General features: G+C 40.8%; 1 protein-coding gene across 3 annotated transcripts in view; it reads right to left on the minus strand.

The window, feature by feature from the left end:
* Positions 1-24,444: 24,444 nt before the first annotated feature.
* The window catches only part of LOC107387256 (serine-rich coiled-coil domain-containing protein 2), a 96,881-nt gene continuing 94,693 nt past the window's right edge, over positions 24,445-26,632 (minus strand). For all 3 annotated transcript variants that reach the window (XM_054749457.2, XM_054749455.2, XM_054749454.2), the window contains exon 14: positions 24,445-24,995. In XM_054749457.2, the coding sequence (XP_054605432.2) occupies positions 24,591-24,995 (405 nt within the window). In that variant the 3' untranslated portion in view covers positions 24,445-24,590. The remainder of the gene's footprint in view (positions 24,996-26,632) is intronic.

The raw sequence follows: 26,632 nt of genomic DNA on the forward strand, positions 1-26,632 counted from the left end.
AGCGGCAGATTATAGCCAAACATGAATTAAGCCAATATAGTCTCTTGTTAAAACCAGGCAAAGACCCTGCATTTCCTACCAGCTATCGCCCAATTTCTCTTATTAATGTTGATCTCAAAATAATTTGTAAAGCCCAGGCAAAAAGATTAGAGAAGGTAACCCCTTCATAATACACCCTGACCAAACTGGTTTCATTAAGGGTAGACAGTCATCCACAAACTCGCGTAGATTACTTAATTTGATAGATTTCTCTTACAGTAGAAACATAGAAACTAGTATATTGTCTCTAGATGGAGAAAAGGCTTTTGATAGAGTTAACTGGAAGTTCTTATTTGCAGCTTTACATACATTTGGTTTTGGGAACTTCTTCATAAACTGGCTACAAACATTATACAATTCACCAACAGCACGTGTCAGGACAAACGACCAAATATCAGCTAGCTTCTGTCTTCAAAGGGGGACCAGGCAGGGATGCCCACTCTCCCCCTCACTGTTTGCTATCTTTATCGAACAGCTAGCGGCAGCAATTAGGCAAACAACAGATATTAAAGGGATAGAGTGTAAGAAAATAGAACATAAGATCAGTCTTTATGCAGATGATGTTTTACTCTTTCTCCAGAATTCTCAGTCCTCTCTCTCCCATTCAACTGATAAACACTTTTTCAAGAGTTTCAGATTACTCTATAAACTGGTTAAAATCCACAGTTCTACCAATGAATTTCTCTTGTCAATTTGCTTAATACACAATTGGAGTCAGGGAATATCACATACCTGGGAATTAATATCTCTCCCAAGTTAGCAGATCTAACCAAACTAAACTACATCCCACTTTTAAAGAAAGTGGAAGATGATGTTGCAAGATGGAAATCCTTACCGATATCACTCATGGGGAGGGTTTCTACAATTAAAATGATGTCTTACCCAGAATAAATTACTTATTTTTGATTATCCCAAACAAACCACCAGTTGACTGGTTTACATCTCTGGACACCTCAATTATTAAATTCCTTTGGCAGGAAAAACATCCACGAATTAGCTTAAAAACTGAGACAGAGGAGGACTGGACTTACCCAACTTTTATTGTTATTTCTTAGCCAACAGGCTGCAATATATACCAAGATGGTTGCAAGATAACCCACTAGATGAGTCCTGGTTAGATATAGAACAGACACTTTGCAATATGATAGAGCTTTCAGACTTACCATTTATTAACTCAAGCATAAGAAAACATGAAAGCTTCAAAAGTATTAGTTTCAGCACCTCTCTGACAGCATGGTGGCAGTATCTAAAAATGAAAGAGTCTTCACTAGTACCATGCAGACGCACACCTATCTGGAATAATCCTGATATTTTGCAAAATAACCAAATGATGAACCTTCCGGACTGGAAAAATAAAGGAATCCTATACCTGGAACACATATAGGAAGGATTGGACTTCATCCCATTTAATCGAATAGTCTCCCAATTTGGAATGGATAAGAATAGCTTTTTAGAATATCACCAAATTAAATGTGTAGTCAAACAAAAATTTAAGCTCAATAAAATAGAATTACAAACACCACCAAGGGTATTTGACTTCTATAATCTCAACCCCCCCCCCCCCCCCCCCAAACTACTGTCTAAAGTATATAAGACACTGTCCAAAATAGACGATAAATTTGCAATCCCTATTGAAAAATGGGAGGTGGATCTATCAGTTAGCTTTGACCAGAACTTCTAGTCCCAAACTTGTTTAAAAACTTTTACAATGATCAGACACGCCAATTTACAATTAATTCAGTACAAAATTCTACACAGAGTACACTATACAGGTCATCGGATGTTCAAGATGGGGTTTGTGTCATCTGACACATGTACACACTGCACAAACAACATTCCTGACAATTACATTCATGCACTGTGGTCCTGTCCACCTGTCCAGGAATTTTGGGGTAAACAAACGTGTACACACACAGGTGCTCACATGGTGCTCTCAAAAGTATGGGCTTGGGCACATTCAACACATATCTTAAGGCTGTCGTTGCCACTAAATGCACTATGATTTATTATCGTGTGATTGTTCAGTGTAGCGTGATGAAGGTTCTCTGATTTGTGCCAAAGGTCACATTTGCCCAGCTGGGTCAAGCTGGGTCAAACAGTACTTTGAATCCACAGATTAAAGCCCAAGGAGCCACGATGACTGCCAAGATCATAACACTACTATCCGCTGTTTCGTCAGAAGAAGGACACTTCAAGCCACGATGATAATAATTAAATAATAATTAATATTTCATTGATTTTAGTACTGTTTAAATAATCATTACCACACGATCACTTTGCTCATTATAAAGGTATCTTAATTACATGAAATGGATTATTATGCTTTGGGTATTATAATGATAATTATTATAACGATTAAAGATGTGTTCAGCAAAGAAGACCTTCACCCTGTCAGCTAACACAGAGTTCAGATAAACAATAACTGCAGCCTGTTTTGACGCATGACCAAGTTTTCTTCCGGAGAGAGGGGGAGTGTTCTGAGAGGGTTTGGTGAAAACTAACCATTACAGATTTCACGTCCAGTTCTTCAACCAACAACACGAGGAAAGGAGAACGGCCGTCTCCTTCACCCTCTGCAAGCCGTTCTGTCATGCCGACAAGAATGGCTAAAGAACAAACAAAACTAACGAGCTAACGCAAGGCTCTCCCGGAGTCATTGATTTCTGAAGTTAATTTAAATACGAGAACGTGCATCTGCCAAACGCTTCGTACAGCCGTGTACCCGGCTATCACTCTGGACCAGAGCATCGGACACTCGGCGTCTTCTCTGCCAGCCCCGAGTGTCATCTTGGATGAAACCATCCTCTGATCTCCGGATCCACAAGAGGGTCAGCCTGTTTGGGTGAGGTAGAACACGACAGATGACGTTTGATGCTGTTTTCTCTAAAAAATAACTCAGTTATCCGCATAACATCATTTCATCCAGAACACCTTCCATTCCCTCTGAAAGAAACCTTCTGAGAACTACATTCATGCATCCAAAACTCATCATTCTCATTTTAGCTCCATTCAAACACAGGTTTGTTTTTAAACAAAGTTTAATATCAAAGCTGTTAAGGATTGTCATCAAAATTGCCATTTATGAATTGTCATTTTATGATTGTTGTTTCAAATCTTTCAGTTTAAAATTGTTAGTAAATAAATTTCTTCATTTTTAAACTTGCCTCATTATTGAAACGAAACACAGAAAAGGGTTGCATTTCCAGTTTATCGAATGAAAAGAATCTTACTGAATCTTCTGTTTAATAAATAAACTTTGGTAATTAATTTAAGCATCTTAGATTAATTTTCACATCATCACATCAGTTAAGCAATGTTGATTTTATATTTCATCATCAGGATGACGCAGTGATAGCTTGCTCCTGATGTATTGTTGTGTGTCCCATTTTTTTCTGTTCTTTCTCTTTCTGCAGGTCTAGAAGCAGACTCTTGTTCATTATTGTTTATTTTTGTGGAACCCCCCTTCTTTCGGCTTCAAGAGGAAAGTTTCGGATTGGCCACTCCGACAACTTCTCTAGAACGCTTTGAACTGACGTTAAGATGACGTGGGCATAGTTTTATAATTTGGATGTTTTGATTTACGGTCGAATCAAAAAAGGACAGATTTACCAAGCACCAACAAAACCACGCCTCGCGTCAGATCTGGAAGGTTTTGATTGGATCAGAATAAGGAAATGTGTTATGTGACTTAGCCTTACGTGTGATCAGTCTCTAGTGGAAATTTTTAAAGTTATATTACTTATTACAACTACTGATCATAAACATTGTCGTTTCACAGATTGGTTCACATTTAATTATTGGACTAACACTTTGTCTGATTAGCTTTATTAAAAACAGAGTTCTTCTGATTTATTAAAAGAAAGAGTCCTTTGTCTTCATTCTTCTCCTGAGTTGGAAAGGAAGAAACCATTTAGAAGCAACGCATGAGACCTTGAGCAGTATCTCATGCAGATTAGGTTTGTGTCAGAAACTTCTGGTTTTGCTTTGAGCAGAGCAAAACAGAGGAGGGCCTTTTAGGTCAGAAATGGACAATTCATCATGCTACACTGTCTTAAATTAGCTTCACCTTTTAAGTAAATAAAATTTTGCACCATGTTCAAATTTTTCCTGTTTCACCTGTAAGTGAACTTAGCTTTAGCTTCAATTTAGCCTAAACTTACACACAAAAACATCACAATTTACAGAAAACACACTGGATCTGAAACTTCTGTCACATCACAGAACCAGAGCACCATAATGGGGGTAATATTATTTGTGAGGCTCAGTGTGAACTGCATTATCACCCCTCCTCACTCCCCCAAAACAAAGATGGTAACAATAAAAATCAGCTACAGCAGCTACTAAATCACTCTCTCCATTTCACCACTGCCTTGCCTTTTATAGTCACACTGACGCAAATACAGGCGCCAAGATGATTGGCTACAGCTGTACAACACATACGCATGCACACACATGTGCGCACACACAAACAACTCATTTAGCTACCATCACACCATCTGAGGTTGTTAAAAAGAAAAATCCTAGCAAAAAGCCTGAGAAAATGAGATTGGTTGACAGAAGGTTTAATATGAACACGTCACAGAAACTGTAGATTCATTACTGCAAACACACACACACACACACACACACACACACACACACACACACACACACACACACACACACACACACATCCTACCACAGAACAGGGGAGAAATGTACAGACATGGCAGGGGACACATACATAAAGATGTGATTACTTATGCTGTTGAGACCGAGGCAACCTTGCCTCAGGCGGTGAGCGATAAAATACGCACACACACGCATTCACGTGTGCACGCATGCATGCACGCGCACACACACACACACACACACACACACACACACACACACACACACACACACACACACACACACACACACACACACACACACACAAGCTGCTGCTCGTAAAACACCAGCAGGTTAAACAACTCTGTCAAGGCTTCAGATGCATCTTTCTTCATCTCTGTCACCATCAACAGCAGTGTTAAAAATAAGTTCAGATGCAACTTTTACAAATGTATCGTAGCTTTCTTTGACTCATCATTTATATTTGTAGACTCTCAGAAAACATGAGTGCAGTGAATGTTCTCAGTTTTTAGGGATACTTTAGCTGTAAGTAAGAAATGATGTGCACAACATGCACTCGAGGGCTACTCGCAAAGGGTCATATACCGCCTTAAGAACCTGAGCTCACTGTGGAGCTGAATCGGACATAAACAAGCCAACACTGAGCCCCTCAGCAGCTTAGAGAACCCCAGAGAGGAATTTCTCTGTCGAAGGATGAAGGAAGTAACTGAATAGTATTGTTTAATCAATGGATGAAGACAACAAGAACAACAGTAGACAAAGCAGCTTAAATTTAAACAGTGTAAAACACACACACACACATTTAACGATTAGTCAAAGATAACACAAGTAAACACAAAATGCAGTTTGAAGTGATGTTTTTTCATGAGCGTTGGCTTCCGGTCGGTAACAAGGTGGCGCCTGTGCTTGGCTTAGCCGCAGTCACCGGCCACTTTTTCAAACTTTTCTCCACTAACCTCCTCTTTTCCACCTTGCTCCTGTCTGTGATGCTCTTCAGTAGTGTCCCTGCTACCATCTCCTATGATCGCCAGACTCTTTTGTCCTTCAGTTCGTTCACGATCGCCCAAAATGCACCGAGGACGTACCTCTCTGTTTGTTTATCTGAGTGGCGCACTGGCCCGGAGCCAAACAACGATCCCAACCTGCGCGCCTCCAGTGATATATGTCCGGTCCCGGGAAAACGTCGGAGGAAAAGAGGTAAACAAGCAGGAATCCAGGTGACAATAAGACTTCTCTTAAAGCGTGGTTTATCTAGTAAACATCCGCGTGATCTTCTAGCTTCTCTTCCTGTGTTTGGCGACTTGAGCGCCACTTCCGCATTCCCGTTTCTCCGTCCAAGTTTTTTAAGGTCGGTTTATCCTCATTCCTCAGTGGTTTCTCCTCCTGTTCCCTCCATAATTGGTTTTTATAAACACCGTGGATCTAACCCTGCTAATTTACGTCCACTAACTTCAGTTGTTTCTGTAGTTTCTGATTCCTCCATCTCACTCAGCATGGCTCTATTAAATACCCGCTCTGTTAACAATAAGTCCTTACTGCTCAATGATCTAATTTGCTCTAAAAACCTGGATTTTCTGTTTCTGACTGAAGTTTGGCAGCAAACATCTGATTATTCTGGTCTGACTGAACTCTGCCCGAGTGGTTATTCTTTTCTTAGCCAGCCCCGGGGTTCTGGTCGTGGTGGAGGCCTAGCTGTTGTTTTCAGAGACCATCTTCCATGTAGCTCTACAACCTCTGGTCACTTTGCTTCCTTTGAACTGCAGCTGATTAAAGTCGGGTGTAAGGACCCGTTCTACTGTGCTGTGGTCCATCATCCATCTGGTCCAAACAGTTCTTTCCTTCAGGAGTTTAGTGACTTTCTATCCTCCACTGTGAAGCTGTCCAGACTGGTGATTGTTGGTGACTTTAACATCCACGTTGATGATCCCTCTGATCACTTTGCCATAAATTTCTCCAGCCTTATGGACTCCTTCAGCTTTACCCAGCATGTTTCTGGCCCCTCACACACCAGGGGACACACTCTGGACCTTGCAGACTGTGAGAACTTTCTGTCTTTCTTTGTGGACAAAGTCAATAAGGTTAGATCTAGCATCTCTCCTTCAGCCTTACTGCTGCCTCTCCCGACTCCATCCAGGCCCATCATCCTAGATAGCTTTGCTCCTGTTTCTTTGCCTGAGTTAACCAAACTAGTTAACTCTATGAAGACCTCTGCATGCCCCCTCGACATCTTACCCTCATCTTTGTTTAAAAGTGCTTTTCAGTCCATCGGTCCCAGCGCGCTCTCTATAATTAATGCTTCTCTGGTTTCTGGTCAGGTTCCTGCTTACTTTGCTGTAATCCACCTGCTTCTTAAAAAACGAGTCTTGACCCCTCTCTCCATAGCAGCTTCAGACCCATTTCTAAGCTTCCGTTCATCTCCAAGATCTTGGAAAAGGTTTTAGCTAAACAACTCACAGCTGCTCTTGATGAACATAACATCTATGATAGCTCCCAGTCAGGTTTTCGTGGAGCTCATTATACTGAAACAGCTCTTCTCAGGGTCTCTAATGACCTTCTGACTCACAGTGATGCAGGGGACTGTTCTGTTCTGGTCCCGCTGGACCTGACTGCAGCCTTTGTCACTGTTGACCATCACCTGCTACTGGAGAGGCCGAGAGACTGGGTAGGCCTATCAGGATCTGCTCTGTTCCCTTATCTTTCTGAGCGCTCCTTTTCTCTGGCCGTCTCCAAGTTTAGGTCCTCCACCACCTCTCTTACCCATGGTGTCCCACAAGGTTCTGTGCAGGGGCCTCTGCTCTTCCTCCTCTATCTGCTTCCTCTTCAGCACATCCTGAGCTCCTTCAAAGGAATCTCCTACCATCTTTATGCAGATGACATCCAACTGTACATCTCCTTTAAGCCCCATGAGATGTCTAAGCTGCAGCTGTTACACTCCTGCTTAGACTCTATTAAAACCTGGATGGCTGGGAGATTTCTACAGCTGAATGAAGATAAGACTGAGATCCTCATCTGTGCCCCAGACAAGCTGGTTCCCAAAGTCAGAGACTCTCTTGGTCAGCTTGCTTCTCACACCAAACCCTCCGTCAGGAATCTTGGCGTGACCTTTGACCCAGCTCTCACCCTGGATTCTCATGTCAGTTCTCTTGTTCGCTCTTCCTTCTTCCATCTCAGGAACATTGCTAAGCTGAGTCCCATTCTGTCCCGCTCTGTACTTGAGACAGTTCTCCACACCTACATCTCCTCACGCTTAGACTACTGTAACTCTCTTTTCACGTGTGTAGCGATATGAATGGCCTCATTTTGTGTCCCACAGGTCACACTTCCCCAGCTAGGTTATGCTGCCCTGACTGAACTTCTGTTCCACAGATTATCCATTACAGGAGCCATACAGTCTGCTAAAAACCATCTTTTATCTGTCTGCTGTTCTTCCGCAAGATGGACACTTCAAGATCTAAAATAATCATTTTTAATAAACTCTTTTTACTGTTTATTGCAAGGTTTATTATAATCATCATAAATAATCATCATGGTTCAATATAAATCTATTTAATTACAGAACTGACTAATTATTCTTTGGGTTAATAATAATTATTATTTATGACAATCAGTAATGTTTGACAATGTGAAGAAGGTCATTTGCATGTGTACACACCATGCAGAGGGGGCTGGATTCAGGGTAAAGGTAACTTGCTCTCACATGTCTTTGCTCCATAACAACAAGCTTTCTGATGCTGAGAGGGCGTGTTCTGAGGTTTTGTTAAAACCAAAAACTCCTCAGTTCAACTTCAGTTCTTGAACCGACCAGATACTCTCGTGGCGACGAGAGTACCAGAGGACGAGGGCCGGCCGCCCGAAGCCTCACTAAGCTGTTCTGTCACACCGATAGAATTGCTCCGAATAAACGCCACCTGTAACCAGCGGACCAAAACTCCTTCAGAGTTATTGATTTTAAGACGCAACTAGTTTCATCAGTTGTTGTGACCCGGAGACATCTCAGGACCGATTTGGTCGCACTAAGGTCCTTCTACCAACCTCGTGCCCGGAGGACATCATCTCCACCTGACATCTCGGATCCAACAGAGGGTCTCCTGAACTGGGTGAGGTAGACACTTCCGACAGATGGCGTCTGTATGCTGTTATCTCTCTAAGAAACAATTCAGTTAGCTGCAAAACAACTTTTTCCACCCAGAACGCGTTTCTCTCTCTGAAAGAAATCTTCTGAGATTCATCCACTCATCAAACACACGCATTCCATTTTAGTTTTCCATTCAGACACAGGTTTGCTTTTAATACCAAGTATTAATATCAAAGCTGTTACGAATTGCCATTTTTAAATTGTCATTTCAACTGTCATCTTTAAAATTGTTAGTAATAAATTCTTAACTATTTAAACCTGACTCTTCTTTGAAATGAAACACAGAATGGTGTATATTTGGTTATTGAATAAGCAAAGATTCCATTAAGTCTTCTGTTTAATAAATAAACTTTTGCTGTTAACTTAATTATCTTAAATTAACATTAATCTTTGGATTAAATATGGACCAAGCCCGTCGGCATATGAACTTCTATCGATTATATAAATATCCTGGATATTTATATATGATATAAGCTTCATTTGCTAATTTGTCTGATCTTTCTCAGAATCTTACAAAGCTGATAGCAAACAGCGTTAAGTCTAGTATGTAGATTGTCTACGCTACACGTGTCTGAGCAGAACCTCCCTGAACCGTCTACAGGTGGTTCAGAATGCCTGTGCTCGGCTTCTGACCAAGTCCTCCAAACACACCCACATCACCCCGCTTCTCCTCCAGCTTCACTGGCTGCCAGTCAACTTCAGGGTTCATTTCAAGATCCTGGTTCTGGTCTATAGGACCTTACATGGGCAAGCACCATCTTTCTTTGGTGATCTTCTTAGTGTCACGTTCTGCCCCTGCCTTCTAGACTGTGTCTCTCTCTCTCCTGCCCTGATTAGCCCTTATTGTTTTCACCTGCCCTTGTTTACCTGCCCATGTGTTCCTGATTTCCCTGTGTATTTATACCTCCATCCTTGTGCCAGTCTGGGTCAGATCATTGTTTGTGTTAGCTGTCAGCGTTGTGTTTTGTCCTGCCGTTCCCACTCTATTATTAAAACCATTTTTACCTCCTGAGCTGCCTCTCCACACATGGTCCATCATCTCCACCCTTCACATCATGACACTTAGTCCCTACACCCCCAGCAGGTCCCTGAGGTCCAGTGATCAAAGCCTACTGGTTGTGCAGCGCACCAGGCTAAAGACTAAAGGTGACATATCATTTGCTGCTGTGGCCCCCAGACTCTGGAACTCTCTCCCCCTGAGCCTGAGATCAGTGGACTCAGTGGTCTCCTTTAAAAAGCAGCTGAAGACTCACTTGTTCAAGCTGGCTTTTGTATGACCTTCTTCACCACTCTCTCTTTATTCTGCTTTGCCCACCTATTCCACCTTCCTCAGGATCCACTGATTCCCCTTTTTCCTGTTCACTCTCTCTCTTTCTTAACATTTTTTAATCACAATTGTCTATTTTTGCTCATTTTAGATATACAGGTGCTGGCCAGTAAATTAGAATATCATCAAAAGGTTGAAAATATTTCAGTAATTCCATTCAAAACGTGAAACTTGTACATTATATTCATGCAATGCACACAGACCAATGTATTTCCGATGTTTATTACGTTTAATTTTGATATTTATAGGTGACAACCAATGAAAACATCAAATCTGGTATCTCAGAAAATTAGAATATTCTAAAGGCCAATGAAAAAATGTTTGTTTCTCTAATGTTGGCCAACTGAAATGAATGAACATGAAAAGAATGTGCATGTATAGCACTCAATACTTAGTCGGGGCTCCTTTTGCCTCAATAACTGCAGTAATGCGGCGTGGCATGGACTCGATCAGTCTGTGGCACTGCTCAGGTGTTATGAGAGCCCAGGTTGCTCTGATAGTCGTCTTCAGCTCCTCTGCATTGTTGGGTCTAGCGTATTGCATCCTCCGCTTCACAATACCCCATAGATTTTCTATGGGGTTAAGGTCAGGCGAGTTTGCTGGCCAATCAAGGACAGGGATACCATGGTCCTTGAACCAGGTGCTGGTGGTTTTGGCACTGTGTGCAGGTGCCAAGTCCTGTTGAAAGGTGAAGTCTGCATCCCCATAAAGTTGGTCAGCAGCAGGAAGCATGAAGTGCTCTAAAACTTCCTGGTAGACGGCTGCATTGACCCTGGACCTCAGGAAACAGAGTGGGCCAACACCGGCAGATGACATGGCACCCCACACCATCACTGACGGTGGAAACTTTACACTGGACCTCATGCAACGTGGATTCTGTGCTTCTCCGCTCTTCCTCCAGACTCTGGGTCCTTGATTTCCAAAGGAAATGCAGAACTTGCTTTCATCAGAAAACATAACTTTGGACCACTCAGCATCAGTCCAGTCCTTTTTGTCCTTGGCCCAGGCGAGACGCTTCTTGCGCTGTTTCTTGTTCAAGAGTGGCTTGACACACGGAATGCGACACCTGAATCCCATGTCTTTCATGAGTCTCCTCGTGGTGGTTCTTGAAGCGCTGACTCCAGCTGCAGTCCACTCTTTGTGGATCTCCCCCACATTTTTGAATGGGTTTGTCGTCACAATTCTCTGCAGGGTGCGGTTATCCCTAGAGCTTGTACACTTTTTTCTACCACATTTTTTCCGTCCCTTCGCCTGTCTGTTAATGTGCTTGGACACAGAGCTCTGCGAACAGCCAGCTTCTTTAGCAATCACCTTTTGTGTCTTGCCCTCCTTGTGCAAGGTGTCAATGATTGTCTTTTGGACAGCTGTTAAGTCAGAAGTCTTCCCCATGATTGTGGTGCCTTCAAAACAAGACTGAGGGACCTTTTAAAGGCCTTTGCAGGTGTTTTGAGTAAATCAGCTGATTAGAGTGGCAGCAGGTGTCTTCTATATTCAGCCTTTTCAGAATATTCTAATTTTTTGAGATACCAAATTTGGAGTTTTCATTAGTTGTCACTTATGAATATCAAATTTAAATGTAATGAACATTGGAAATACATTGGTCTGTGTGCATTGCATGAATATAATGTACAAGTTTCACGTTTTGAATGGAATTACTGAAATATTTTCAACCTTTTGATGATATTCTAATTTACTGGCCAGCACCTGTATTTTTAAACATTTTCTAAATTCTTTTTTATATTTTTACATTTTTTTGTTTTTGTGAAGCGCCTCGTGATTTTTATCTTGAGAGGTGCTATAGAAATGATACTTTATTCTTTTTTCTTCTTTATTATTTAGGGAGAGAACAAAATCCAAACCTACATTGCCCTGTGTGAAAAAGTAATTGCCCCCCTTGTTAAAAAATAACCCAACTGTGGTCTTTCACACCTGAGTTCAATTTCTGTAGCCACCCCCAAGCCTGATTAGTGCCACACCTGTTTCAAGCAAGAAATCACTTAAATTCATTTCAATTCAATTTTATTTATATAGCACCAAATCACGACAAGAGTCGTCTCAAGGCACTTCACATAATAAACATTCCAACTCAGGTCAGTTCATTAAGCCAGTCAGAAATAATGTGTCCTATATAGGGAACCCAGCAAATTGCATCAAGTCACTGACTAGTGTCAGTGACTATACAGCAATCCTCATACTAAGCAAGCATTTAGCGACAGTGGAGAGGAAAACTCCCTTTTAACAGGAAGAAACCTCCAGAGGATCCTGGCTCAGTATAAGCAGCCATCCTCCACGACTCACTGGGGATCGGGAAGACAGAGCACGCACGCACACACACGCGCGCGCACACACACACACACACACACACACACACACACACACACACACACACACACACACACAAAGTAATGTGTCTATGGTTACATTGTGATTGCTTAGTAAATATTCTATTTGGCGAGAGATAAACTTTATTGTTTTTATCCTACTGAATCTATGATTAAACAGGTAAATTAGCAGTAGCACATCCAACGTCAAGGAAAGCAAAAAGTTATTATCAGGAGAGGGAGAAAGTTTAAGTGGTTAGCAGCAGTGTGCTAGACGATGGCCCCCTCCATGAGGCCACCACAGCTCAGCAGAACATCGTTGTAGCTTCTTCTGGGGAGAAAAACACTTAGAGAGAAAATAAAGTTAACAGCTGAAATAGCAGAAAGTAATACAGTTAAAGAGCAGATTGTTCATGTTTATATGTGTAATTCAAAGATTCACACTCATGGTGTAAATGTGCTATTGCTGAAAATACAACTTTAACAGACAAAACTTTTGGCTAAACAAATTAAATGATGTAAATACAAAAATGTTTGCCAAAATTCAACACCCAGCTGTGTCCTCTGCAGCGTGGTAGCAGCTCAGCGTGTTTTCCATCACCACAGAAAACACAGCGAGCAGCAACAGCAGCCATCTAAATGTAAATCACATGTAAATCAGACTGTCCCCACACATGCTGCCTCAGCACCACGTCTGTCACACACACACACACACACACACACACACACACACACACACACACACACACACACACACATGGATGTAGTATTGGGGGGGGGGGGGGGGGGGCATGTCCCACCCACTTCTTCCAAAGTCAATTTTGTCCCCTGCATATTTTATCATCCAAAAACAACATTAAGCTATATTAAATAGACAGTGGTTGAGCACTAGGCCCATTGTAAGGCAAGCCAAATGAGCATTTATTCTGATATCTGGATATCAGGCAGAATTGTCATGAACATGTAAGCCATTTCTGTCCACTAGTTAACTAGTGGGCCATTTTCGTGTCAAAACTAGTTAACTAGTGAGGGTCAAAATGAGCACACTAGTTAACTCCTGACAGCAGAAATGTGTCAACTAGTGAGCATATCTGCATTATACTTTTCTCTCAGTAGCTTACAGAGGGCAAATTGAGCATTACATGTTAACTAGTGAACAGAAAACACTGTCACTAGTTAACTAGCTGCAGAAAAATGCCCCAAAAACTAGTAAACTAGTAGATTTTGAATAAATACATTCTTGGCTGGCACTTTGTGTAACTAGTTGACTAGTTGGCAGTATTGCGGTCGCACTACTTAACTAGTGAGCAATGTCGGCCTTCACATGCAAATGAAGAAATGAAGAACAATGTTGTGATTGGTCCATTTAGGACTGAGAAACAGAGAAAGTATGGCGGACTCCGTTCAGGCTGTTCTAAGAGAAAATTTGATAAACTAAGATCGTTTGAGCATAAAAATATATTTGGACAACATTTGTAGCAAGAAAGTTGTGGTGTATTGCTGTGATCTTTGTTCAGTTAACGTGTACAGTCTTTAGTTTTCAGTTATTAGTCTGAAAAAGCCTGCAGTCGGAAGGCAGCGGCAGACAGCATGTCTGTTTGACAGGGAAGTGCAGATACTCCACAGAAATCTTCGTCGGATATATTGTTTTACATTTGTATGGAAGCGATAAGTTTAAAATACGGTAATAAAAAGGGCTCAAATTCACATACATTGCTATAAAGTTGGCCAGCGCACATGTTACTTCGAAGCTATGAATTTGTGATGGGCTGATGGGACTAAGAGCTAGTGGTCTAGTGGTTTAAGTGTATGGCTGAGATGGTAGTGATTGCAGGTTCAAGCCCAGATCACACATGTTAGTTTTGTGTTTTATTTAAATTTTCCTTTTACATAATTTTTGTATGCATGTCAACAGAAAAAAAAAACACTTAAAACTGTGAAACACGTTAATCCGTGTTACTTCGTTCATCTTCATACTGCTCAACAGAAAAACACCACAATCACTGATCAGTGCGCACAGCAGCTGATTAATTAATAGTGCTGCTGTGTGTGCTGAGGAGGGATGACACTCTGCCAGAGAGGTAAATATGTGCCAAAATGCATCTAGTTGTAGCTTGTGATATGAACATTTGTAGAATACCATTTGAGAACTTGAGTATTAGAAATCTGAAGTTACATGTCAAACTTATACCTGAACACTTGTAGAATAACATTTGAGAACTTGAGCATCAGAAATCTGAGGTTGTATCTGAAACATCTCAGCGAGCAGAAATAAATCACACAGAAACTGAATTTCAAATTGCACTAAAACTCCAAACATCTGACACCCTGTGTGAAAGACATGAACTTCTGTGTCTGATTTTTTGAAACATTTGTTATTTGCTATATTTATTCATATTTTTTTTTATAAATGTACAGTCTAGATTGCCATTCTAAATTATAAAACACATTAGTCATACATGTTTGTTGGTTTCACAGTAAAATAAACAACTTTTTTCCAATTCGGATATTATGTTTTTGAGTGATTTAAGGTCTAATATGCAACCCCTTTATGTCCAAATATAAAAATAAGAATAAATTCATAAAGTCCAGATTGTGCTGAAAAGATTGATACCACATAAGGCAGTGGTTATGGTTTTTATTTTGGAAATACAAAAGAAAACTCTAAATTAGTCAAAAATGGTTAATTACACTCTGGACAGAGGGTTAAATAGTTGCGTCTGTGGTGGGGATCATGTTGCATTGTTGCTGCTGTGTTTTTCTCAATGTGTGTATGTAGCTTTTTTCAGCTTTTTCATTTAGCGTCATTGTTGAGGTAGAAAACATGTATTCTATAATAAGAATGGTAATTTGGCGCCTCTAGTGGTGATATGTGGTTAGCACAGCTAACAAGTACACAGCCTAACTGTGCCCCACCAGATAAAAAATTCACCAGCCACCACTGCTCATCTCTTTTCATAGAAATGGAAAGGTAAAAATACTGTAGTGACAGTGAAAGAATAAAAATACAGGTATTTCAAAAGGTGTTTTCTGTCACCCAACTACGAAAAACCAGCTGGAGGAAGCCAGAGAAAGAGAGAGGAATAAAAAATATGTTTATGAAAAGTTGCGGTGAGAATTAACGTCTTCCCTTGTGTGCAAACAGTTTCGTGTTTGCAAACTTTTAATGAACAAAACGATAAAATCAGAACTTAGACTGTTCATTCTTTTGATTTTTCTTTTAGATTATTTTTAAAGTTGTACTTTTTAAAGTTCATTATTGAATTACATTTTTATAGAATAAGAAGGGATGTCACCAGAGGACTTGAGTCATTTTCTAACTTCAGTATTTTGTCTCTTAGAAGCAGGTAGGTGAGTTTGAAGAGAAACGAGCTGTTCAGCATGTTTTTCACACATTACCGTTGCTCTCATGGTGAAGACTCATCTGACTTCACCTGCTGATGAAAAGAAGAACTGATGTGTTTGTATATTAGACACATTTCTCAAGAGGATGATTGCTGCTTATTTTGCAGCTGAAAAGCTGTTTTCATTCATTTCCATTTTGTCTCAACTCGTCTCTGATCTGGAAAATGCGTGATTACTTTTTCAAATCAGTTTCAAGCAGGGTTTCCTGCTTCGCGCAGCTAATTAGCAATCAGAGCAAAGACACTAGAGGCTGTTTGCTCCACTTTTCTACATGAAGTGTGTGAATGAATGAAAGAATGAATGAATGAGGCCAGAAGAGCTGAATCATTCTGTGTAATCTGCACAAGCATCACCTTCTGATAAGGTTTCTGGGAATTAATTTGATCAGAACTAAGTAAAGCTCCTCAAGTGTCAGCCTTTGTTTCCTTTGTTCTGCTACAATCTCTAATTATCAGGACTTGTGTTTCTTGTATACTGTGTACTTCCTCTGTTTTATTCTTCGTCTAAAGGAACTTATTGTTAAATTATGAGATAAGTTCAAGTTGATCCATTAAAATATCTGTCAAGTTTATAGATCACGGGAATGTCTACCACCACCCATGAATCAGGAAAACCTCCATAGATCAGTGAAAGTTAGCCCCTGTCCACAAGTAGCCGGGGATCTGCCTAAACGTAGATATTTTTCTACGTTTTGGCCTGTCATCCACACGAAAACGGAGTTTTTCACACGAAAACGGATCTTTTTAAAAACTCCGGCCAAAGTGAAGATCTGCGTTTTCTCCGTTTTGGGTGTCTGCGTGTGGACAGACAAAACCGGAGTTTTAAGGTCCGCAACGTTACTTTCCGCGACAGAAAAATGCTGACATCACGTGTGCAACCTGTGTTTACACTAGCTGACAGCATGGATGCCCTCAGAGCTGCGCTCGCTTTATCAATTGTCCAAGCGCTTTTTGCTTGTTTGTTTTTGCAAGCGGAATTACTGCTCCTTGCGGAAGACCACAGACGAAGGACGAGGTTAAGAACGGGGGAAGTACTGCCGCCTACAGGTCTGGCATGTCCTTAACAACGTATTTATCCGGGTACGTGTGGACAGAGTTTTTTTTTAACGAGGTGGTGTGGATGCAAGTTTTTGGAGGGGCGGATATTCGTTTTTAAAAGAACCCGGCTACATGTGAACTAGGCCTCAGACGATCACTGTTTTGTTTACTTTTTCCCCATTCTTCTGGTTTCAGGTGCATATGTTGTTAAAACATATTTTACTGTTTGTTGACTTTTTAATACATTCATTGATGTTTTGCTGCTTCTTGGTTAGCTGGTTCATAAGCCATTTGTTAAAATGAATAATAATTTATGAATTAATTAATCCTCTTAGTGCATCCATTTCTTCTTTTGTCATGACACTAGAAGCATCCAGAGGGCACTGAACAGGACAGGTCAGATTTGTTTCTGTAGCCTGGTCCAAAATATTTATTTTCACTATATAGTCTAAAATATAAAAATTGTAAATATGTTATAAATATGTTTTAAATAATTAGATGTAAAAGGTAAAAGCTCTTGTTTCTCCTGTTTACCTATTTTAATAAGTAACGCACCCAGGGCCCCACTCATAGTACTACCGCTACGTTAACAGAGGGTTAACACTTAGCTACTTGGGTTGGGTGCTACATTTCATTTGTGTTCCAGGAGAACAATAGCAGCTCGGTAAACTTCCTTTTATTTCTACTAAACAAAAATCCATCACAATTTGAAAAGGCTCTTAAAATGAAGTCAGGGGATGGATTAATGTTGCAGCACACATCTCTAATTAACTTCCTGTTAATGACGTGATAAAGCCCAGCTGTAATTAACCCCGCCCACACAGTTAGAGGTGAGAAAATGATGGAGAGAACAAGGGAGGAGCAGAGGGGATTGGCGGGCCATAAAACTCAGTGTGAACATGGATGAAAAGGGAAGGGTCAAGAATAATGTCTCATGAGTGAAATTGTTGTTTTGAGATTTAAAACAATTACAAACTAAACCAGCACTTACACATAGATCTATATTACCTATAAAGCATAAATGAAATATGACGATAATGATACGGGCTGCACAGTGGTGCAGTAGTTAGTGCAGTTGCCTTGAAGCAAGAAGGTCCTGGGTTCACAGGGGGGTTAAAGAAAGGGTCACTTCAGCGGTCAGGTCACCAGGAAATATACCGGTGCTCCAGATGGCCAGTCCACGACTCAGAACAGGCTCCAGTTTTCTACTGCATCTCCACCTGAGCAGTTGCTATAGTGTGTGTGTGTGTTTCAGCAGCTGACTTCTTTAACGGATATGAGGGGAAATCGTTTTTTCCATTTCAAGAGTTTATAGAGGCAACATAGACTTACATGGGAGCTCAACAGGATGCAAAAGGTGAGTTATATACATCTCTTTTAAAAGGTATAGTCCTGGGGCCTCATTTAACAAGCTTGCTTACGCACAAAATGGTGTTGGAAAACTGCGTAAGTAACTTTCCACGCAAACTTTGAGATTTATGAACGAAAAAGTTGCGCACATTTTTCCGCTAAGTTAAGTTGACTAAGGACCTGGCTTACGCACATTTTGGACATGAGCACCTGCAGTGCTGCTGCTGAGAAGGACAAAATTATGAAATCCAGCAGTATTATCACTTGTACTGCTTCGTTTTCACACAGAACAAGACCCCCCCACACATGCACACACACACACAGCCTGAAGTGCAGAATACGGAATGTAGAATATCAGCAGGGGGACAGGTGTAGACAGAATGTCATGTGTCTGTGACAGTGTGTGTGTCCTGTCACTGTGGTCCGATTGATCATACGCCCGGGCTAGTTGGACAGGGAAGATCTCCATTTGGCTGACTGGTTAGCGTGCATGACTTTCACCTGGGAGTCTGGGGATTGAATCCTGATTGGACCTTTTTTTTCATATCCGCCACAGATCTCTCTGAAGAATTTACAGCATTGACGGCTTCAGCAACGCTGCGCCACTCCGTGGATTTTCTCTTATTTGTTTTGCAAAAGCACTTCCTTTCATTTCTCCACCTCACCCACAGGTACCTCGATTTCTGCTTCTGTGAAATTGCGCTTCCTTGATCTGCCTTGATCTACGGTCCCCATCGTCATTGGCGGAGTGCTGCAACAGCCGGCTTATGTAAATGCATGAGATCCACAAGGCACTTTGCATTGACTATTTATGGCAGTAAGTGGGCGTGGTGAGGGCGGGATGTGACTAAAATGCAGTTGAGAAACATTCTCGTTAGTCTCCGATTTATGAAGCGGAGATTGCGTGCAGCTGTGCGTACTCCATGTTTGATAGATCACAAACCTACTTGGCGTAAGTACTTTTTTTTTTTTTTGCTGAGCTTAAGTACGGTTTTAGTAAGGATTCTACGCAATGTTTGATAAATGAGACCCCTGCACTTTCACCTCCTAAATTGCTCTTTGCCTCAGTTTTGATCATGAAATTACTGAACAAAGAAAGTTTAATACAGCTGTTTTTGTTACAGACTTCAGCAAACCCGGTTACGTGTTAGTTTAAATATTGGCAGACCTGGGTCCACTGGACCAGTACCAGGCAGGTAAAAAAGAAATGGCTGCCATGACTCATCACAGCTAACAGCACAGAAGAAACCCATAAACAGTTTTTCTGCAGATTCATTTTATTTTAGCAGCATCAGACACATCTCAGCCAATAAGAACCATACATATTCACAAACGAGCTGCAGAGAGCCTCAGTAGTCAAATAAACAGGAATGCGCCAATTATTTCCTCTAAGACATGAGTTGATTTAGCTTCAGTCGGGTCAAAGGTGAACTGAGCTCACATCAAACTGACAGAACCTTTTCAAGAACCTGAAACAGCTTCATTCGTTCAACCAACCAAGCTGATACAAGTTCTCATGAAACTACAAAGGTCAAAGTTAATCAGAGGACTGAACCTGAATGATGAACAAAAACAGTTAATTTAATGCTGCATTCATGCCCACAGTTAAACCAAAGATTCCTTTTCCAAATATAAATTTCTACTGTCTGTTGAAAAATATGAATTGCTAGGACATCATTTTCTCTAGTTTATTCTTTCATAGCTCATAGATGAAGTGTAAATTCTGCTTAAACTGTTCTTTTCCATCTCACATCACTTAAAAACTATTTTATTTTGATTTCAGATTAGGCTCTTTGCATTTTTTCCAAAATAAAGTTTAAAAAAATACACTAATCAAACAGAAACATTCAACAAGTTTACATTTTTCTTCATTGTATTTTTGTGTATCCAAATTTTACAGTTGAACAATTACAAAATAAAAGTAATTTTTTTTTCTGTGTCTGAATTTTTTTTTTCCAAGTTTCAGAATGAAATACAGGTTTTTCCTGAGTGACATGAATGCAGCATTGATAAACACACAGAGAGATAAAATAAAAGATGAGACGCTTTAGTGGGTGGAGTCCAGCGTCGCCTCATTTCCTCTAAAGTGCTTCTTCAGGCTGAGGTGTTTTACAAGCTCTTCATTCTGAGTTAACAATGAATATTACAGTCATATAAATTAGAGTTTACATTAAAGAGAAGTAAACCACCCCTGCAGTTATTGCACAAAACAGTGACAGGAAAAGGCAGGCTGTTTTCTCCTTCAAGTTTTCAAAATAAAAGCATTTCCCCAGAGGGATTACAGCAGAGGGCAGAATACAATGAGCATCATGAATACAGTAAAAAGACATCCATAGTGAGTAATATGAACCTGAACAGTGGAAATGCTACATGAACAAAGTATTAAAAATTAAATTACAATAACATATTTTAACATATCATCTACAATAAACACTTATTCTGGAAACCTGTTCTGAGCATGTCTAAACTCCTTCATTTCAAACACAGAGGCCAGACTTCAGTAGTTGTTTCCCGTTTGAGCATTTATCCAAAAATTTAAAGCATCACCTTTTCTGATGAAACCCAAAACTCCCGGAGTGTTTGCCTGCAGTGATTTTGACCTTCAAAATAAAACAGTTTGGGGATTTTTCTGATACAAAACATACTACAAGCATCCTGAAATCAGATGGGAGTCACAAAACAAACTAGATGATACAAGGTTTTGTTAAGAAACAAGCCTCCTAAACAAAGAAAACAATCACTTTTAGTGATGTCCTAATTAAATAAAGGTTCAGCGAGACAGAACTTGTTTTTTTCCACCAGTCGTGTTGGAGAAATGTGTTTGAATCTTAGCATCCAAGTACTGACCAGAGAATCCTTTAAGTCATTTTTGTGATACCTGCTGAAACCAGAATTTAAATTTTCTTTGACAAATTGATCTTTTTCACATCTGTGCAAACACGGGTTTAGAGAAGAGGTTATAAAGAGAGTTGGAAGATTTACGAGATTAACACAGATTAACGAGTGCCAGATTTAAATCAACTCTTCTGTTTCTGTCTGAACGTGGGAAGTTTAACGAAAACATCTCTGTTGTTGCTTCTGCCTTAAAACTCCAGACAGGTAGTAAACGTTTTACAGAAGAACAAAACTAAAAATGCCTCACAAATATACAAACTGAAGGTTTTTTTTACTCGAGTCGACGTTTGGCTTATGGACTGCTGATGAAAAGTAACTACAGGTCATTTATTAACTTTCTCAGGGAAGAATCAGCCGTTTGGTTGCCACTTGGCTGCTGCCAGTTGGTGAATTCAACAGATAAACGAGCTGCTTTGAGACAGATAAGATGCGCTCTCATCATGACCAAATCTCTCCCCCAGATAAAAGAACCTTCAGGTTTAATCTGCATCTGATCTTTAAAGTTTGTGAGAACATTCACCTGCTAAATCCAGAGTAAGCTTCAGCTATCAGAAACAGTTAATCTGCTCTAATTTTACTTCCCAAATCCTCCGTGGGCTCTGTTAGAAACAAATGATAAGAACTCATTACAGAAGTGAACTTCTCCCCCGTTTAATGGCAGATGCACCCAGGCCACAGAACCAGAGAGTTCCTCTAGTCTGAGAGGGCAGAACTAGAAAAACAGATGTGAGTGATTTAGATCACACAAACGTTCGAGTGTTTAGAGTGTAAATGCAACCACGTCCAAGTAAAAGAAATGCATTTTACATCAAAGAAAATATATTTTTAATAGTATTTTTGTAAAGAAATTATATTCTGGAATATTTTGCTTGAAAGATGTCATGTCCACCAACCAGCTGGACACCTAGGGTACATAATGATGCGTGTGTGTGACACGCTCAAGAAAACCAATTAATTTAACAAGAATAAACGGGAAAAGCCCAGGATGTTCTGTAAATCCACATGAACGCTGCGTTGCCATGACAACAAGCTTCAACCAGACCTGGGCTGAACCTGCTGATTTACTTCTGGACAAACAGCCGTTTGTCAAATCATGCAGGGAAGAGCAAGACGAAGGCAAAAGACGGAGAGGAGGACATAAAGCTAAAGTCGTGAAAAGTCACACAACCACAAATGTGGGATTATAGACAAAATAATGAATATCACAAAGAGAGACAATACAAAATGTTAAAGAAAAGTCAGGAAACAGGCAGGATGTTGTTTGTTGCTAAAGAAAGTATAAAGCGATGAGGGCTTGGTTGAAAGATTTAAATAAAAACAACTTCCCTTCCTCTCTGCTGAGCCTCAGCTCTGCCTCAACAAGCCTCTGTCATCAGACTCACTTAAAATGGATCTTCTGGACTCGTGTTTCTCTCCTAGGAATACTTATTTTGACCATGGAGACTAGAAACATCCCATAGCTCATATTTGTGGTTAAATGTATGTTGATATGAGATTTAAATCCACCATAACCCAACTTGTGAGATCATGGATGAGAAAAGTCCTCTGGGATTTCCATTCCTGGAATTTTTCTGTACTTGATTTTTGTGATTAAAATATTAAAAAATTGTTTCTTTTGGGAATCCAGAAATGTTACGAGTAAATAAAGTGGCAATTTTGCTTCAGTGACCAATATTAATGCATTTTTTCCCATCAGTCAAAATGGGATTCAAGTAATAATTCTTGATGAATTTTATTATTAGGACAAGAATGTGTTGAGTGCGATTATCCTGTTTATTTGATGAACAATCCAAAACTCAAAGTATTTATTTTGTTTGTTATAAAAACAGATGTGAACACAAAGCTGCTGTAGTCACATGAGACTTGTTTTACTCTAGCTCGTACCCCTGTCTCTCTAAGTGCCAGCATGTGCTTGTTCTGAGGTTTTCTGCAGTCACTTACCATCCTCAGCTGTTCAACTGTGCCACTAAGCAAAGCTGGTTTAGCATTGTGATTTTCTGTTCTGCCTCTGAATGTCTGTTTCATGAACACTGTTGCATATCTTATTGCATATAGTTTTGTATAAGGTAGCAGCGAGCAGAGCCGAGAGATCACCGTGGATACAAAGGAGGTGATATTTTACTGGTTGGGGTTGATGCGCCAGCGGAGGGAAAATGTCAGTGGGTTCATTTTACCGAAGAAATCCAAGTGACTACATTTTGGTTGACTTAACAAAATGTTAACATCTTTCTGGAAATGTGTGCTGCTTTCAGATTCTGAACTGAAATGTGACATCAAGTCTGAAGAGGAGCCGTTAAGTTGAACCATTCCGGGAGATAGAGGACGGCTCAAATGTCAGGTTTCTGTTGAAGGAAAGAGACGCTGAGCAAACGGCTCCTCTTCCCCTGAATGTTAATGATGAAATAATTCAGCAGCTACACAGAGGGATGGTTTCACTGAGTTTAACAGAGACTCAAGTTGTCAGTCCATGGTGTAAGTCCTTAGTCTGCTTCACATCCTCTGATCTCCAACCCTCAGAGCCAGTTTCTTATGAAATCTGGAAAACTTTCAGGGAGATGTGGTAAAAGATCACTTGGTTCATTAGAAGCATCACATAAGCAGAGGGAAAACATCCTTGGAGCTGCTGTGTTACATTCCTCAAGTGGTGCAAAGAAAAAGGTGAAACCGGTTTAGAAGGAAAAGATTTTACAAAAAATGAGATTTTATCTGAACAAACCAAAATAAAGACAACAAGACTAAGAAAGCCAGAACTGAAGTCCTGAGAGACTGGAGAGCTTTTAGTGTCAGAACGTTCCGAAGGGGATGATGGGCAGCAGAACAAAGGCTTGCATGTTGACGGAGTGACTATCTGGTGTTGAAGACTCAGAGGATGAAGGAGGAACAGTCAGACAGTGTCACTGAAGGAATGTTTTACTTTTTAGTTTGGTTTCAGAGATTTAGAGGTAAAACTTTAAGTGAAAAGTTTTTACTCAGAGCTTTGCACAGATGGCTTTGTCTGTAAAAGCAAATCCTTGGATTAAATCTTTTCTAAACGTTCCAGCTGGTCTTGTGTTTTTGACTCCGTTTGATTCTAGACTTAACTTCCTCTCTGAGCGAGGGCAGATGGAGCCAGATGGAGTCTGTGAAATAACATCAAAGGACCTTAAATATTAGAATATCATGAGCAGCACAATATATCTGGGTCCAGTAATAAATAATGTCTCCGTCTCCAAGCAAACAGGGAAGACAGAAATCGGGGTGAGAATCGGGGCGAGGCTCCAGATTGTGTGCATCTTCATTTTAGCCTACATAACACTGCTTTTTGTCAGGGTTTGCCATCTTTCTTTTTGCTTCTTTTTGAACAACTTTATGGTATCAGAGGGGCTGGGATTAAGAAGCAGTGACGCAAATATTAGTAAATAATAGGGGTCAGATACAGGAAAGGCAGCCATGCTCTGCTGTTACTGACAGAACTCAGACTGCTGCTCACCTCAGTGGCTTTTAGGTTTGGGGAGGCGGGAAGAGCTGGAGGGAGAAGCTTTGAGCTTCACCCCCGAAGGTCCTACACAGTCTGACTCACAAAGTCCTGATGGTTGCCTTGGTTTCTGAGACTTTAGGGTGGAGCTGGACGTGCGGAACAGGAAGTGGCACAGCCTGGAGGGCTGTGGGGGCAGCCTGGGTCTGCAGGTTTCTCTCCTGCTGTTCCCCTCCTCCTCCTCCAACTGACATTTTCCATCACTTCCTCCTCTTTGCAATGAACAGTCGGTGGCCTCGGTTTTATGAAAGGGGAGGAGCCTGTGGGCGGGCATTTCAGCATAAGTGGAGTTACCTGGAGGCGGTGCTTGATGTGTCAGTGGTTTCTGGTCTTCTGGATCGGAGGAGTGAAGTATCGGTGACTGGAAAATAAAAATGTCAGGTTTAGATTTTTATCAGCTGATGCAGCAAATCAGACATGATAAACAACTGTTCTGAGAAACGTGAGCTTGGACTTAAATAAAACAGAACCTGTGATGTAGTTTTCAGGGAGGTTGCTGACTTGTAAGCAGCCAGTGTTATACAGAAAACACTCTGTTACATCATTGATCAACATTAGAGCAGAAAAGGAAAGAAACAGAGTTCTTCTCACAGATAGCTGGTCATTTCACACACCACAACTTTGATCTGAGTGTGAGAACCTGTTTTTCATTTGTTTGCCTTTATGCGTGTGTGTGTGTGTGTGTGTGTGTGTGTGTGTGTTTCTCCAATGGGAAAATTGTCATGCAGTTATATTGAGAGTCTGTTGTTGATTTTCTCTCTTTAGATGTGAAGAGGCAAACAGAGAGGTGATGAGCGGAGATCACACAGATGTCTCAGCTGAGTGTAAACATCAACATTTTGGTTGTTCTTGTTATGTGTTTTTGTTCTTCAGAGCTCTACAACACCTCAGATCGCAGATGCTGCAAAATGGTTAAACCAAAACATCAAACTAATAATTTCAAGGTGTTGAACACTTGTTTAATCAATACATTTGCAGTGGTCTCTTGTAGGAATGAGTGCCTTGTAAGTTGTACAGGGAGGGGGAGCTCAGACGCGCCAGTTTCAGCACAGAGAATTCAGCCAGAGGAGAAAGCAGCTTCAGACGACAGGATTTGGGAGTCTTATTTACAGATATTTTGGACATCTCTCCGACAACAACACTACACTGACTCCTTTTACTCCATAACGTCAATGTTTTATACCCACAAAATATCACAAACCTAGAGGAGTTCTGCTGTGTGGTGGAGTTGCTAATGCTAACAGTTAGCTTAAATGGCCTGTATTTGATATAGCGCCTTCTAGAGTCCTGGAACCCCCCAAGGTGCTTTACAACACAACCAGTCATTCACCCATTCACACACACATTCACACACTGGTGGTGATGAGCTGCAATGTAGCCACAGCTGCCCTGGGGCGCACTGACAGAGGCGAGGCTGCCGAGCACTGGCGCCACCGGTCCCTCCGACCACCACCAGCAGGCAACGTGGGTTAAGTGTCTTGCCCAAGGACACAACGACAGCGACAGACTGAGCGGGGCTCGAACCTGCAACCTTCCGATTACGGGGCGAGCACTTAACTCCTGTGCCACCGTCGCCCAATGCTAATTGTCGCCCATTGGTTTTAGCTTATGCTAGCTAAAACGTTCTCTGCTGTTTCCTGTACTCTAAACCAACAACAGCCTTCCCCGTCTTGAGTCAAAATGGGTGAGTCCATGAATGCTAAGTGACAGTGTGACATAGATCTGACTCTAATCCTAGAGTTTTACTGTCTATTTTCTGTCAGAAGCTAATGCAGGAGATAGGTGTAGGAGACTATTTTCATGTTCAGCCTGCATGAAACACTGTCGGATTAGAATTAGAAATAATCATTAAAATAACTAATGTTTATTTGCGTGTGACTTTGCTGCACTGTAACTAGTGAAACAAAGAGAAGGAAGATTGGTTTAACATTCTGATATGAATTGTGGTTTGATACATTATTGTGCAAAAACTGAAAAGACTTTACATAATTTACGGCT

Source organism: Nothobranchius furzeri, chromosome 16 (assembly GCF_043380555.1).
Source record: "Nothobranchius furzeri strain GRZ-AD chromosome 16, NfurGRZ-RIMD1, whole genome shotgun sequence".
Taxonomy (NCBI): domain Eukaryota; kingdom Metazoa; phylum Chordata; class Actinopteri; order Cyprinodontiformes; family Nothobranchiidae; genus Nothobranchius; species Nothobranchius furzeri.